We start from the raw sequence: 16,148 nt of genomic DNA on the forward strand, positions 1-16,148 counted from the left end.
CAATGTAGCAAGGTAGACAAACGTAAGAAATAGAGCTTCCTACTCCTGGAACTTACATTTAGAGTTTTTACTTCAAAAAGTAAGAGCACACAAAAATGCTCACACTACATATAGGAATACACTGGTATTGGTGAAGATGTGTTCTTAAACATGCACATAGTTAGCCCCTTTTCATTAATTTCATACAGAATGCAGGCATTGCAAGAATGGGTACGGCTTCATTTACGACGTTTTCCAAGAATATATGACTGTTTGCCAGTTATATCTTGGGCAGTCAACAGGTTACCCTGCAACAAATCTCAAAGTATGCAAGAGGAAGGGAAACAGACTGATAAAAATAAAAGCATCAGCTCCAAAATAGCACAACCACCCTCAGCAGCTGCTTCTGCAGTGCTTTGGAGAACTCTCTGGACTTGTGACACTTGTGTAGTTTGGAAATTAAAGATGTTGATGACAATCAGTGAGTGTTAGAGGCTTTAACGTTACTGCCTTAAATACTCTACAAACATAACCCACCTGCTGGCTCACAAAGCATATGGTGACAACTCTCAAAAATTAACCAGAAAAGGAAAGCATTGTTTTTCCAGGAGTGAATTTGTCTGCCATCAGACGTATTCCGGAGCAAAAAGGTGGCTTTTCCTTGATCCATAATCATTCATATTTTCACAATGAAAGCTGAAATCACATCCACTGCTGCCAAGTCATCTGTATGCATGGTTCATGTTATTAACATTGTCACAGCACTATCAGTGGCAATTCTCTGGAACATTTTGTGAGTTTGGAGAAGATTCTAATGTGATGACATATCAGGCACCAACATACAGCATCATCGTTTGAAACTTTAAAGGAGTGTTTTTGTTAGAATCCACAGTTCTGTTTCCGAGTGCCATTTAGAAAAGTGTGACAGTACTACACCTTGCCTGAAGACAGCTTATTACAAATGCTTGTAGATATTGGTTAGAACCCATTGGGCAAGGCAAATCTAATTACAGAGATGCTGTAGGAAATGAATTTTATGACACAATTTCACATATAGACGTGGTCCATCACTGTAGAGTAAGCCTCTGATGAAAACTACTTCTCCAGTATAAAGCATCTACTCATCCAAAAAAGCTTACTGAATTCCAAAGCTTTAGATTACAACAGCCCAAATATTCCATAAATATTCCTTCCCACTGATTTCTACCAACAGATGTTTTGTGTGAGGACCTAGCTAGGCTCATCCAGCTGACAGTTACTGGAACTACAGTGCCACAGTTTTGTTTTACCTTGCAGACTTTAAATCCAGACACACTACAGCACTGTTAAATGAAGCTGCAGCAGGACAGCTTACCCCAAAAACAGCACCAGAATGGCTGAGGTATCTCACATCTCTAAGAGGACTGTAAGTGCATTTATAAAGAAAAAAAAATTCCAGGAATGCAGAATGTTAACTCCAGCACAGTTGTTCAGTGAGCACAGTTAGACAGTGGTGAGTAGGGAAAACTATGATTTTACCTGCAGGGGGCCATGGTGGACATTTGCAGAAGTTACTTGTAAGAAGTTTCATTTTTCAATCAATCGGAGAGAGAAGTACGTCTTGCTGCTGATGAGATGAGCCAGGACCTTGGCAGATATCATTAAAGCTCACTCAGACGTAAGGTGCTAGAAAAGCAAAATTTGCCATTAGTTGATATTTTCTGTAGCAATTTTCAACCAGAAAGTGACAGCTTTCTCCTAGTGCAACAGTAAGTCAGTCCTATGTGTTCTGTAAGGCCAGTATTCAACAAGCTGATCTGAAGTCTTTTATCAATTCAATTTAGCCATGAGCTTGGCCCTGAACTTCATTTCAGTGTCACAACTACTGGAAACTAATTGTGGCTTTCCACCTGGAAGCATTTATTTTTGCAGCAATCTCCCTGTACCTGTCTCATTAAGGATGCCAGCTGCACCCAGGTTGCTTCCACTTTGAAAGCTACAGCATATCTGTCTGGTTCTTTCCTAATGCAAGTGGCAGCTTGAAATCACCATGATAAATCCACAAAAGGGGACTGCCAGTTTTCTTGGGCACTTGGACATCATGCATTCCTCATGCATCTAAGACCTCTAATACCCTAAGACATGGAAAACATTACAGTACCAGGAACAAACCCTCAGCCAGTTCAGCGGATGGCTCTCTGCCATGCTATTCCCATGCTTGCATGGTGTATTAACATGCAAATCCAGAATATCACATATGTTAGCATCTCCTAAGAAGAATTTTCATTTCAGGATCTTAAGGTAACGAACAAATGGAATCCTGCAGTATCACTGTGGGGAAAACAATTGCATAGCACAAGTGATCACAGAAGACCATAACAGCAGCCTACCACTACCTGAGGGGGGCCTACAGGAGAGATGGGGAGGCACTCTTGATCAGGGAGTGTAGTGAGAGGACAAGGGGTAACAGCTATAAGCTGAAAGAGGGCAGATTTAGATTAGATATTAGGAAGAAATTTTTCACTGTGAGGGTTGTGAGGCAGTGGCACAGGTTGCCCAGAGAAGCTGTGGATGCCCCATCCCTGGAGGGGTTCAAGGCCAGGCTGGATGAGGCTTTGAGCAACCTGGGCTAGTGGGAGGTGTCCCTGCCCATGGCAGGAGGTTGGAACTCGATGATCTGTAAGGTCCCTTCCAACCTAAACCATTCCATGATTCTATAACACAAGTAAATGTGAAAGGAAGGAATGTGGCCAGAGAGAACAAAACCAGCTGTGGTAATTCTCCCTGTCCTCCTCAGCTTCAGCAGCAAAAATAGTGCAATCGGTGAATAATCTGTGACCTTTTGGCTCTGTGATGGCCCACTGCTTTGGTGAAGCAATCCCAATCTGTTTTTTTATACCTTGAGCTGCTACTCAACTCTCAAGCATCAAGCAGTGTAGATGGTACAAGTGCAAAGACTTCAGGGTCCATACATCTGTTACTCCTGTAACCACTGCAAAAGCACAGAGCTGGGTTAGCGGATGGAAGATTTGCCTTAGAGGAGAAATAGGTCAGATATCAGAAAGTAAAAACAGAGAAACAGATGCAGTCTTTCTTCCCCAGCAGACTAGTGCTTTGTATAAACATATCCTTAGCAATTTGAGGCACAGCTTCTTGAGAGCAATTCCCTGTTCCCAAAGACAACATTTCCCAGCAGTCTCAGGAGTGTAGCAACGTCTGTGACCATACAAGCCCATGACAAGGTGCAAGCCAAGCACACTGTAGTGAGAAGCAAGAAGTGGAGGGCCCAGCATAAACACTTTGCTTGGGACACACCTCCCAGGGTTTGTGACAAGAGGGTAATTTTCTGTGGGAATGCTCCATTTCTACATGCTGTTAATTAAATGCTGGAAGAAAGCACAGAAAAAGTGTTACATTTTCATGCAGTTAATCTATTTGCATGTACTCACTATGACTGCACTGTTTTTTTATCCAAGTAGATGGCCCCACAATGACTGTTCTCCTGTTTGTCTCACCTAAACCACTGTCCTCCTGTAAAAATTTTTGACTATACAGAAATCATCAACCACTAATTCCTACATAGTCCACAGAAATTTTTATCATCTGCAATGTTTGCATAGCATTAAGATGCAATAATTCCATTTCTAAACAAAGTGATCACAGGTATATACATATAAAAAAGTTTAGTAGTTATAAGAGATCAAAGTTTTCTACTTTTTAAAGTTAAAACCACTATACAACCTCAGAGATTATAACTGAGGATTTTATATTAAAGGTACATTAAAGGAAATTGTTTGAGATTGCAGGTGAAGAAAGGTGAGAACGTACAAGCCATCCTTCTCATGGTAGAAGGCTGCAAGCTTTTTAAAGAACTACTGGGAATCCTCAGTGAAAGATATGGGATAGCTCACATACCCTGAGTTTTCCAAGTAAGCAAAGGCAACAGCACAAGCCACTTCATCAAAGCTGACTTGTAACAGCTTGTTTTATCCAAGTAGGAGTCCATGCAGTGCATGCTTCTCCTTTTGCCTCACTCAATCCATACTCCTACTCTAAAAAGAGTTGAAAATAATAAATAGATTGTTTAGAGGAGTTAGATAGATTGTAGACAGTACAATTTCCAAAAATTTTAGTAGAGTCTGTTTATGTATTAGGCTACCTCTGACGGCAGCTCCTTTAAAGACAAAGTTATAACATACTGGCCTATTTAGTGAAAAAAGAGGGTAGCTAAAACATTTAAGGAGAAAGCAATGAGTTGTTCAACACTACACTGACAGCTCGCTCAAAAACAGCAGCAGGTGACCTTCTCCAAAGAACCCCAGTCAGGTAGCACCTGTGCTAGATGCAGAAGTCTGATATGTTATGCTGGTAATTCAGGAATGAATGGTGTTAAACTGGTGGGAGATGAGCAGAACTGCATCCTCTGGCCAGCTGAAGCAAAGAGGAACCTCAATATGGAAATAAAACAGTATTTAGAAGATTAGCACATTCCTTTCCTATCCAAGGACTTCAGCCTGTCCTACGTTGCTTGCAAAGGGCACGTAAGTTCTTCCTTCTACACACATCTTCCCATAGCAAGTCCCAAAACATATTATGCTCTATAGCCTGATGAACCCTTCAGCTGTAAAAGATGACTTCCATATAATTTCCCTAATGCTCCTCTGGAGTGTCTTTATAGCTATTGCTTTTTTTCAACAGGCTGCTTTAGCTTTCTTCTAAAAATCCTGTCAAACGCTAATGACAACAAATTGCCTGGTCCTCTCCTGCTGCTCCCAAAAAGCCTTTTGGAGTTCTAGTTCAGAGAGACCACATGTGTGGGCCTTGGAGGGGGAAAAGGGTTAGCAGGAGGCAATCAACTTGCTCTCTTGACACAGAAAACTACCCTCTGCTAGGGCTATAATTTATTAATGTGTCTTTCACTAACAGGTCTTATGGCACAAAGTTATATCCAGCTCTTCCCACAGCTATTCCCACCCATTGCACTTACTGACCAGAAAGCCTTCTAAATGTTATCTAGTAGCAAGATTGTATTTTGCAGGTCATGTTCCTTAGCTTCATCTTTCATTTCCTCTTATTCAACATTATCACACTATCTTCCCTCTTTCTTACGTGCTTTTCCTCTTCACAAAGCTCTTTAAACAGCTGCAAAGGGGGAGGGACCACTGCGCTCACGAAAACTCCACTTTGCAGAATGCTTCTGCCAGGTCCTACTGCCTGTCTCTTTCCAGGCATTTAATACCTCCAAGATTCAGGTTTGCTTTTACATCTCTCTCTTGTGCATCCCTGACGACAGTCTATTGCCAGCTGTCTTAATTGAAGATCAGTAATCCACCTTCTTCTCGTGATTGCCATGAGGAATACGTACATCCTCTCTCTCTTTGTAGTCGTCTCCTTTTATTTTAACGGTAAGTGATCTTTTCTTTCAGATACAGTTTGCAGAACAGGGATAGCTTTGGGGGCTAGGAGGTAGGTCTGTGATATAAGCTCTCAGACAATTTGTAATTGTCACATTAGTAGGTTGCAGACTTTAAGAAAATGCATGAAATTTATTATTTTAGTGTTGTTTCTGGCTTGTTCAGTATCAGCAAATCCACTACCATGGATATAGACAGACAGTAAGTTGGACTTAAAATGACAGACCAGTAGGAGATGACAATGATAATCACTAAATAATAACTCTTTAGATGCTCCCAGGATCATTTGTGATGGGAAAAGCAGGTATTGTACCAAGAGTGAAAAAAATAAAAAATGAACCATAAATAAAACAGATCTCATTCCTCTACAATCCAAGTTCAGATATATTGCGAAGTTTATGCTTCCTAATTGTTTGAGTAGTATGTAAATAGTTTAAATTAAGTTTAAATATATAAATATATGCTAAAAAGAAACCAAACGTACATCAAGAACATTTTCTTTAGTCTGCCAGAATTTCTTGTGTATGTTTTAGCCAACAGGCACAGCCTGACAGCAGCATGAAATAGTGCATTTACCGCGGGAGCTTCTCCCCGTGGAGAGACTGCACTGAATTATTCAGAGTGAAACTGTCTGAAATTGAATTGAGACAAAAATCACATCTTACCCATAATTACCTATCCATCCCACAGTCGTTCTGTTTCTTCAGCCACTGAAAGGCAACTTCAGAAAACGTCTGCTTTATAACAAATGAAGAGGGCCTAATTTAGAATCTTAGAATACACACTCCTAAACCCATTGGTATTTCCTCTTTATTTGCATTAATTGCAGTGTAGAAATTAAAATAGGCTTTAAAATACAGTAAATTCACCATTACTTCCATTGGAACTATAAGCGTTCCAAATGAGCGTGCGTTGTTCTAAAATATAATCTTTTTACTCAAGAGTCAGCTGAAAAGTAACAACATCACAAAGTCATTTCAGAGAAGATAATGGGATTGTCTTATTGCTGTTTCTTGCTTGCTCTTTACTAATTACAGATGGGAATTTGGTATGTCACCAGGGTCCTCATAAGTTACCTGTGAGAGAGAGGAAAGAACAAAAATGACAATATATACTACAATATATTATTTCTAAACAAATGCTATTTCAACATTTATTAAAATAACTGAAGTCAGGGAAATGAAGCAAACATGCCTTATGTTAAATTTTGCAGTTTCGACAGTGATAACAGTGCACTTGCCTGTATTTGGCAACATTGTTCTTTATTCTGCTCTGTGGAAATCACTCCAACATATTTGTCATTACACTGAAAATAAAGAACATAACACAGGATAACCAGTTATTCCATTTTCTATATTTAAATTAGACCACGTAAAAAGGAAAATTTGCACAGGGGAGTGAATGAAGTCTGTGGTTTTTTTTTCTTTTGCTGTGAAATTGGAAGCATCCTGGTGCAATTTTTTTTTAAATGGTCATACTCCTGCAGAGAAAACAAACTTACTGCAGAAAGTGTGCTGCAAGTTATGTGGCAATTTGCTCTCGTCATGGAGCAGATGTGTAGTGTGTTCAGTGAAGCTAAAACAATTTCCCTAGCTCAGGATCCACCCCAATATGCTTTCTCTATTACTGCTTCCAGTACACACAAAAAAAATACTCCACCCCCAAATTAGGGGGTTGATGATTCTTGTTAAAATAATTTGTCTAAAAGCATCAGTCTACTCTCTGGAACATTCCTGGTGATTATTGCTATTTGGAAAAAAACAGTTTGCGAGGGAAGCTGTGCACTTTCATTTCTTCCCACTCCAAGAGGAAAAAGAGGGTTTCAAATGCGTGGCTACAACATCACGAAATGCATAAAAAGATTAACTTGAATGCCTGGAAATTTTATTCTCATTAGGTACTATCTGGTTAAAATGTAGATTGGTAACAGAAAATAGACTATAGGAATATAAATTATACAAGAACCACTAATTTTTACACATTATTTATAGAGATCGACTTTAGCAACCTTTAAGCAGTGCACCGCTGACATCTAGTGGTAATTGATCCAGGCATCTGAGTGAGACAAGAGAACAGCCCCTTCGATCTTTATTTCTGATTATTAAGTTATTTAAAGGCTGGGATAGGACAGCAATTTGATAAACAATTATTCAATACAGGAACCTCTTCCCTCTGAACAGATAATAATTTCTTAAAGGGAGTCATTATTTAACAGATCATTTTTTATAATTAAGTCGTGGCCTGTCATTCATCTGCATAAAGTTCATTGACAGAGTCAGTACTTTGAATCTGAGCTGTTCTCATCAGACGTGCAGACCCCGCGGAATGTTCCGATTTGCAAACCAGACGGCTATGATTGCTAAAATCAGGTCTCAGAGAACAGGATTATTACAAATTCAGAATTATCTTTCTGCAAATATTCTGCAGTTTCTATTTCTTACTAACTGTTTAGCAAATATTCCATATGCTAGAATATTTACAGAAAAAGATGGCAACACAGTGCAAACATATTCAACAATTCAAACAAGAATTCACTGTCTTTGCTAGCAGCACTCAGTGACCCCTGTATGAAACAAACTAAATGACAATTCATATACATTTGAATTATAGCCATCTGCTTCTGTCACTTACATATGCAGCAGCAGAATGTTTGTTAAAAAAACCAACCAAACAAACAAACCCCACCACAATAAAATAACTTTAACCAAGATTCTCTCTAGCTACCACAAAGCTTCTCACCTATCCTTATAAACACAGACCAATTCATTCCAGGAGTGTGGCCCCATTTTCTTCACAGTATCAAATTAATCTCTGTCTTGATTGCAATACACAAGAAAAAACAGAATCCAGAGCTCAGCAAGGATCAGCATAGCTCTAGCTTGGTAAGTCTTTGATTAGGCAGGCTTACATTGAGAACAAATGTAATATTAAAATATCATATGATACCAGGGCTTTTATAATGGCTTGCAGGGAGGTACAAAGCAAGTGTGAATCAAAAAACAAACTGACCCAAAAAACACAGATGTATTCATCCAAATTTGTTTTCCCAAATGGCTTGGGAAGTATTTGAGAAACCTATTCTGAAGAACAATGTTATGGTTAAGTATATGTGTCAAAACTGTGCTACCAATAGCATATGCTGGTCTTGAAAGAATTAAAACAAGCCCGGTGTTTATCTCAATCTTCTCCCAGAGTTTGAGTCAAAGCTGTTCTTAGATGTGAAAAATCTGTTCCAGGATGTTTCCTTTTATGCCTCTCCACCTTCTTACTGGAGCAGAAACAGGAAGTCCTTATAGTATTTTTTTAATCCGAGTGGAATTCAGAAGTACCAAGTTTCAAGAGAGCCTTGTTCCCCCTAGCAACTTACAGCCCAGTTCACATGGAAACTAGGCACCTTCTAGAAATGCACACAAACTTTGCCTGCTTATGTGATCCTGGCGTTTTGATGTTTGCCTTTCTCTGGATCTCACAGATGTGCTAAAACAAAAAACCATAACAAATTAATGTTCCACAAATTGAAAATGCTTGCACGGCCAGTGGTTTTTACTGTGTGGAACGGCTCTGGGGAATAATGAAGCAAGTATGCTGTAAGGACACTATCCTCACTTCTGCAATATCTAGGGTTGAGTTAGGTGTCCTTTCCTACAGAACAGTCATTCTATTAATTGGACTAGAATCTATTTTCATTAACACCTGTGTCCATCACTGTCAGCTGAATAACACAACACAGAATTACTTGACATGCAGCAGAATCTCTCTGGGTCAAATCTGTTGGACGCCACCAGGACGTTAGCCATCAGTATTATTACATGTCAATAGTGGTCTGAAAACTCCACTAGAATGGCTTTAAAAAGCACATGCAAGAACACGGGAAAAGATGCAGTTACCTCTGGGGTTGTGCCATAAGCTATTCTGCTCCATGGAGAATGTTTAGGCTTGTTTGATAGCATCCTGCAGATACTGTATTTCAGAGTCACTGAACTCCAGCTTTGGTCAGCTAAGATTTACTGTATTTGTGCTAGTCCATAAATCAAGTTCTGTTTCCACATAAAACAAGCCTTACATACTGCCTCAGCTTTTAAATAAAATAATTCTGAAACATATCACTAGCTACCAAAGAGCTCCCAATCATCAAAAAAACCCTTATGACTCCTGCAGCTCATCCCCTAGTTTCCTCTACACAGATCAGAGTCTTTCAACTCGTATGTGTGCCTGCAACTCTGACTCCTACGACCTTAAAGAGAGAAGTCACAGCTGGACTCCCTGCATTTGGATCATTGAAATGTTCTTCCTCCATTATTAAAAGGGTGGTTTGCTCCCAGTTTCTATTTCTGAATGTACTCCCAAAAGTATCTATCAATTTGAGCATCAAACTTTACTACATAAAACCCAAAGTGTTCCGATTTACCTGCTTTGAGCTACACTCTGTGACAGTCAACTTCAGCAGAACAGACCTTGGTGAAAGCACCATATCCTGTTCACACAAGCCTACAGTCTATAGAAAAGCAAAAGCCCTCATCATTTCATGAAGACAACCTGATGCACAGAAATTCTGTGATCCCTACATCATGTCATTTGGTCTCCCTCCTATGAGCCTGTTACGTGATGTTTTACAGGAAGCACCGCAGCCGATGCTGAAGAAAAGCTAATGAACCACCTACTGAGTCCTGACAGGTACAATAAGTTAATTCGACCAGCTGTCAACTCGTCCCAGTTAGTATCTATAGAACTGCATGTTTCCCTGGCACAGCTCATCAGTGTGGTAAGTTCAAATCAGGCCATCCTTTTTAATTTGTTACTACCTGCACAGCACTTGAAGTAAAACTCGTATTGGTATTACTATGTCCCTGTACTTTCTCGTTTATGTAATAATAGTTAGTAGGCGGGGCCCATTCATGCGATTTACGGGTTTTATACTTCAGAATGCAGCTACACCAGGGAGATCATGACATATCAGGCATATCAGCAAAGAATAGTGAAATGTTGTCAAGAAAAAGTCACGCTAGTTCTGGCTGGAATAGCTTAATATGGTTAAACAATCCTCATATAAGCAACTCCTCATATTCAATAAAAATTACCTCAATGGGTCTGAAAGACAAGGTTAGCATGTGCTTAACAGTTCTTCCAAATACAAACACACAGTTTCAAAAGAGGTTTAGCGTTAACTGCAGTGGGAACAAGATCCAGCAAATAAGTGGGAATTATTTCCTGAATCAGGGCTTTCAACTCTGCTGCTCTCTCCCCAGACGAAAAAGAGGTTACAGATGACTGCCTCCCCCCCCCCAGAATTTGTGTCTGGGCCACTGACTGAACTGCTGCAAACTTTAAGAGACCTATATAATTTATATCCTGAAATTCAAGAGGAAAAGAGAGTGACACTGGTGAAACAGAAATAAGGGGAACTGTACAAACAGATCAGCTTTCATACACACGTGCAGGCCGATTTATACAGGATATGCTGTACATATATCATACGAAGTCAGGGAGAATCATCTCTGCAGGGCAGTGGTAATTGTCCCCAAACAGCCACACGTACTCCAGTCACAACTGTCCTTGCTAAAAGCTGTTTGGAGCTCTGCACTTGTGGGGTTACTCTTTATCATCAGTATGTGCACAAGACTGGCCATCTTGCCAGCAGACATGAAATCATTCTGTGCAGTTGAAAATATCCTCAAAAGCCTATGGAATAAATCTTACTACTGCAATAAAGTGAAACATTTTGGAGAACAACTTCTCCCTCTATTTTTCCCTGCAGAATGAACGGGAGCAGATCATGATTACAAACGTCTGGCTGAACCAGGTAACCAAACCTGCAGAGACATGCTCTTGCAAACCACAAATACAACTGCTTTCACTGCACCATGGTGATTGTTTTGTTAGTGCTCGTCTAGATACTTCCATCACTAGCATATAATTCTTCTCTTAGGAGTGGATTGATTATCGTTTGGCTTGGAAGCCCTCTGACTATGACGGAATAAATAAGCTGAGAATACCTGTAAAACACATCTGGTTGCCAGACGTTGTGCTTTACAATAAGTAAGTAAAACTTCTGTTTTTGCAGACAGTGAAGAAAATTTTAACCATGTATCAAGAAACAAGCATCAGAACCAATTAAGTAGGTCTGATAAAAGTCTAAAACTGAATTTTGTAATTTTTAGCCAGTGTCAAGTGTATCTGACTGGGGTACTGGCCTCAAAGATAATTTTAGTAAAAACAGGGTTTTGGCTAAAGAAATTCCAGCAGATCTGGGGAATGTCAGCAGTATGAGCTGTTACACAACTCGAGGATCTGTGACAAGGCTCACAACTGAGGTTCAGATCTATGTCAAACTAGACTATATGGAAAGCATGAGTTGCAAGCACAAGAGTAGCTGTATGCTGGTCATGTTTGTAAGAAGACAAGACATCTGGAATTCTTTCGGACATCTTAGGTTCCAAGCTACATATTTGTCTCCTACTTCTTCCCCCTCTTCCACCACAGATTCTAAGACGCAAATCTGTTACAAAGTTCCCATGTACCAGAACTCCATGAGTCATTATTCATTTACACAAACAAATTTTCTTCTATTTTAATAAAGGATTTTAAAAAAACAATTATAAGAATACATAATAAATTTAGCAATATCAGAACCCATTGCTTTACAGTACTGAGAAACATAAAAGCTTGGTGCTAGAGCATACTTTGGTTCTTCTTTCCAGCTAACAGCTAACTGCCAATTTTGTTTTAAGTGTAGCAAAGCCTTGAAGTGGATGATATTAAAAAAAATCAAAACTTACAATATACTTTCATGATACTTCGAAAACCAATGAATTCATGAACACATAATGCTTTATACACATATACAGACAGCAAACCTAAGAAGTTTACATGTAACTAAGCCCATGGAATCCTACTACTGGAAATCAGATTTGAGAAATACTTAAAACTATTGTATTAGTCACAAAATAATTCAGATGGTGGATTAGGATGTACTCTGACTGGTCAAATCTTGTCCCGCCCTCTGCTTCTTTCTTCCTTATTCCCCAAACGACACAATTTAATGGACTGTTAGAATGGAAAAAAACAGTTGTAAAAGGCTTCTTAAATGTACAGGAACAAGCTTTTAGCCTCACCATATTGGATTTTTACATTAGCACAAAGCTTCAAATTAAAATTTTAGATAAAGGACAACCTCCTGAGCTTTTTGTTGCTGAAGCAGTGTTTCACGGGCATCAGTCAGTTCAAGAAGGTGCTAAGGAAAACACAAATAGCATCCCCAGGCCCCACAGCTCTGTCAGCAGCGGGTGCACAGGGCTGCAGAGGGCACTCGGGTGGCACCAGCAGCCCAGCCTCTGGCCCACCGCTGAGCCAGAAGAACTTACATATTCTCTGCCCAGGAGTCTACCCAGTGCGTTGAATGGGTTAATGGTAAACCTAACTCAGCAAGATACAGACATGTGAGAAATAAAGCACAATTTCTTGACTAAAAAATAGCCATTGGCAATGAACTAATGACCCCTGTATGTTGTAGCCACTCACTTCTGCGTCTGGTTGTTTCACTGCCTACATGAATTAGCTACAAGGGCCCCAGCTCAGCGCCAGGCGTGAGGATTTGCAACATGAGACCTTTCCAGAGCCAAATGCAACCGATCTGCAGAGCAGCTACACATAAGCCAAACCTTGGGTACTTGTAGCACTTCCCTGCTTATTAAAAAAAATACTCAACTTTTGCACTGCAATAGCTCTATTTTCCATTATGTCTTGTCAACAAACAAGAGATTCATTAGACTTTTTATTAACTTTAAGGAGCAAGTTTCCCCTCAAGTGAAAGGGTGCTACTTAACCACAGTCAGTTGAACTTCATTTGTTTACGCTTGCAGTAAGTTTGGTCTTCTATTTTTGCAGATAACATACTGTCTTTAGGTTATGTGCATTTTTTTACATATGTATTTGTTTAACAAGAGGAAAGCACATGGGATGTAACTACTCCAGACTCTTTTTTGCTGTCTAACAAAGTGGCTAACCCAGTTTTTAATAAAAGAGATTGATCAACATAGAAATAAATCTTTGAGTTTCCTGATCTGCCAAGAAAGAGTCACTAACAGTTGCTCCTTCCCATTGTTACACTTTGGTAGCCTGATTGTCTGACTTTGAAAGATGTTACATAGCACACTTGAGAAGATGCAGTGAATATGCTGAGAAACACTAAATTTCAAGAATATCTATCAGCAATTGACCACTTCACATTTCTATCTCAGGATACTTCATAGGTTAAACAGCAGTAAGTTGTTTGCCCAGAAACACTGGACAGGAGAAGATACTGACCACTGACTGATGATGATCTTCTCCCTGAATCAGAGGGCCCATCACAACATAGAAGGCTCTCCTGGTGGAAGCTGAGCAGTTGGAAGAGATACAAAGCCAAGATTATTTGTGGGCACTAAGAACACTGTCGCTTATCTGTTCTGGTTTTGTAACAGTAAACATTAACTGGAGTGAGGTGACAAATTATAAACCATATAATTACATTTCCTCTGCCTACGCTCTCCCTGCCTTTCTAACTAACACTGCTCATCATTTAGGAGTGCTGTTGTGTGCTCTTAGCAGTGGCAGTGTTCCAGATCAAAGGTACCTCAATTTTCATGCTGGATGATCTCATTTCTACTCAGCGTTCATAGATGAAGTGAGCCTTAATTACTCTAACAAATATTTACTAAATACTTTCAGTTCATTGGATGAAACAGAGATGTATATTTGTTATTTAATAATAATTTTATAAAATACTTTTTGTAAGTATTAGACCAAATATAAATTATCTGATTGGGAGAAAAGCATACATTAATATCCCTATCAAGTTATAGCTCCCTACAACATAGATTTCAAAATCAAAATATTACTAAACTTTGATTCTAGAAGCAACTGAGGCCCAGAAGACCAAGAATGCCAGAGCTCCTCTGTTTTGAACTATGTTTTTTCTCTTAATTTTTTATTCTCTTCTCTCCTCTTTCTTTCCTCTTGTTTCATTAGTGCGGATGGCACATACGAAGTTTCGCTATACACAAACGCAGTTGTAAAGAACAACGGAAGCATTCGCTGGTTGCCACCAGCCATTTACAAGAGTGCCTGCAAGATTGAAGTTAAGCATTTCCCATTTGATCAACAGAACTGCACATTAAAGTTCCGGTCTTGGACATATGATCATACAGAAATTGATATGGTTCTTAAAACTCCCATGGGAAGCATGGATGACTTTACGCCAAGTGGAGAGTGGGACATTGTAGCACTCCCAGGAAGAAGGACTGTAAATCCTTTGGACCCCAGTTATGTTGATGTGACATATGACTTCATTATTAAAAGGAAACCTCTTTTTTATACCATCAATCTTATCATTCCCTGTGTGCTAATTACATCCTTAGCCATCCTGGTATTCTACTTGCCTTCAGACTGTGGTGAAAAAATGACCTTATGCATATCTGTGTTGCTTGCCTTGACTGTGTTCCTCCTCCTGATCTCCAAAATCGTCCCTCCAACATCTCTAGATGTTCCACTGATTGGGAAGTATCTCATGTTTACAATGGTACTAGTGACCTTCTCAATAGTTACCAGTGTCTGTGTACTCAATGTCCACCACAGATCTCCAAGTACTCACACTATGCCCCCTTGGGTAAAGCTGGTTTTCCTTGAAAGACTCCCATCCTATCTGTTCATGAAGCGTCCAGAAAATAATTCTCCACGGCAAAAGCTGTGCAAGTGCAAAAAGACAAAATCAGAGAATCCTTGTATGGAGACAGCCGACTTCTACAAGAACTCTACCTATTTTTTGAATACAGCCTCTGCCAAAAAATATGACATGAAAATCACTGAGACTCTTGACAATGTCAGCAGTCATCGAGATTTTAGGTTAAGAACAGGCATGAAATTTTCTCCTGAAGTCCAAGAAGCAATTGATGGAGTCACTTTTATAGCAAGGCACATGAAAAGTGATGACGACGACCAGAGTGTAAGTAAAAATGAGAAATCATCCCAGTCTTTCCAAACTTCATCTCCTGTCCCCCTCTGTAATACACTGTTCTTCAGAAAGCATATTTGAACTCCCTAGCCAATCTAAAGTTGTTAGAGAGATTCTAGCTGTAGTTTATAAGAGGAAATAATTTTTGCCATTAAAAGAACTTAATGAATAGCAATTTGGTAAACACTGTTACTCTCCTGAAAAGTAACATGGCTGTTTCTACAAAGAGAGAATGTTGATTGCCCAGTAAGTCATTAAACATCCTTGAAAAAACTCTGTGTCAAATTCAAGTAGTATTTGGCAGGGCAGAAAAAAAATAAATCAGTTCCAGGTCAGAAAAAGAATATTTTTCCCCACTGTATTCATTAAGACTGGGACTCAACCCATGGCCATGTTAACCAGAATCAAACTACCTGCAGCTCAAGCATTTATTTACCTAATTGGGCACACAAGGAGGAATTATTAAAATTGGTAAAATGCCTTTGCAAACACCCTCTCCAGGATAAGATATCTGTCCTTATATGGCAAACACAACAGATAGGATCGAAATCCTAATATCAGCAGAGTTGAGACTTCTTTTCATGTGTGCTAAATCAGACTCCTTACTGGCTATAGGAAGCACCTTATCCAGGGTGCGTTTAAGCAGTGCTGCTGCTGCCTTATTCACTCAAGATGGTTCAGAGTTTTGTTTAGAGAAGCACCTATGGTTAGGAAAAATAATCCTCATTCCTACCAGTGTCCTCTCTCTGACCCAGATTCCACTCAGACTCCAGGTTTTCTATTCCTGC

At 39.5% G+C, this 16,148-nt stretch overlaps 1 protein-coding gene across 1 annotated transcript in view; it reads left to right on the forward strand.

The window, feature by feature from the left end:
* Positions 1–5,158: 5,158 nt before the first annotated feature.
* The window catches only part of CHRNB4 (cholinergic receptor, nicotinic, beta 4 (neuronal)), a 12,346-nt gene continuing 1,356 nt past the window's right edge, over positions 5,159–16,148 (forward strand). The window contains exons 1-5 of the mRNA XM_010077412.1: positions 5,159–5,363; positions 9,989–10,134; positions 11,128–11,172; positions 11,299–11,408; positions 14,379–15,351. Of these exons, the coding sequence (XP_010075714.1) occupies positions 5,309–5,363; positions 9,989–10,134; positions 11,128–11,172; positions 11,299–11,408; positions 14,379–15,351 (1,329 nt within the window). The 5' untranslated portion in view covers positions 5,159–5,308. The remainder of the gene's footprint in view (positions 5,364–9,988; positions 10,135–11,127; positions 11,173–11,298; positions 11,409–14,378; positions 15,352–16,148) is intronic.

The sequence above is a fragment of the Pterocles gutturalis genome, unplaced genomic scaffold (assembly GCF_000699245.1).
Source record: "Pterocles gutturalis isolate BGI_N339 unplaced genomic scaffold, ASM69924v1 scaffold42298, whole genome shotgun sequence".
NCBI lineage: Eukaryota > Metazoa > Chordata > Aves > Pterocliformes > Pteroclidae > Pterocles > Pterocles gutturalis.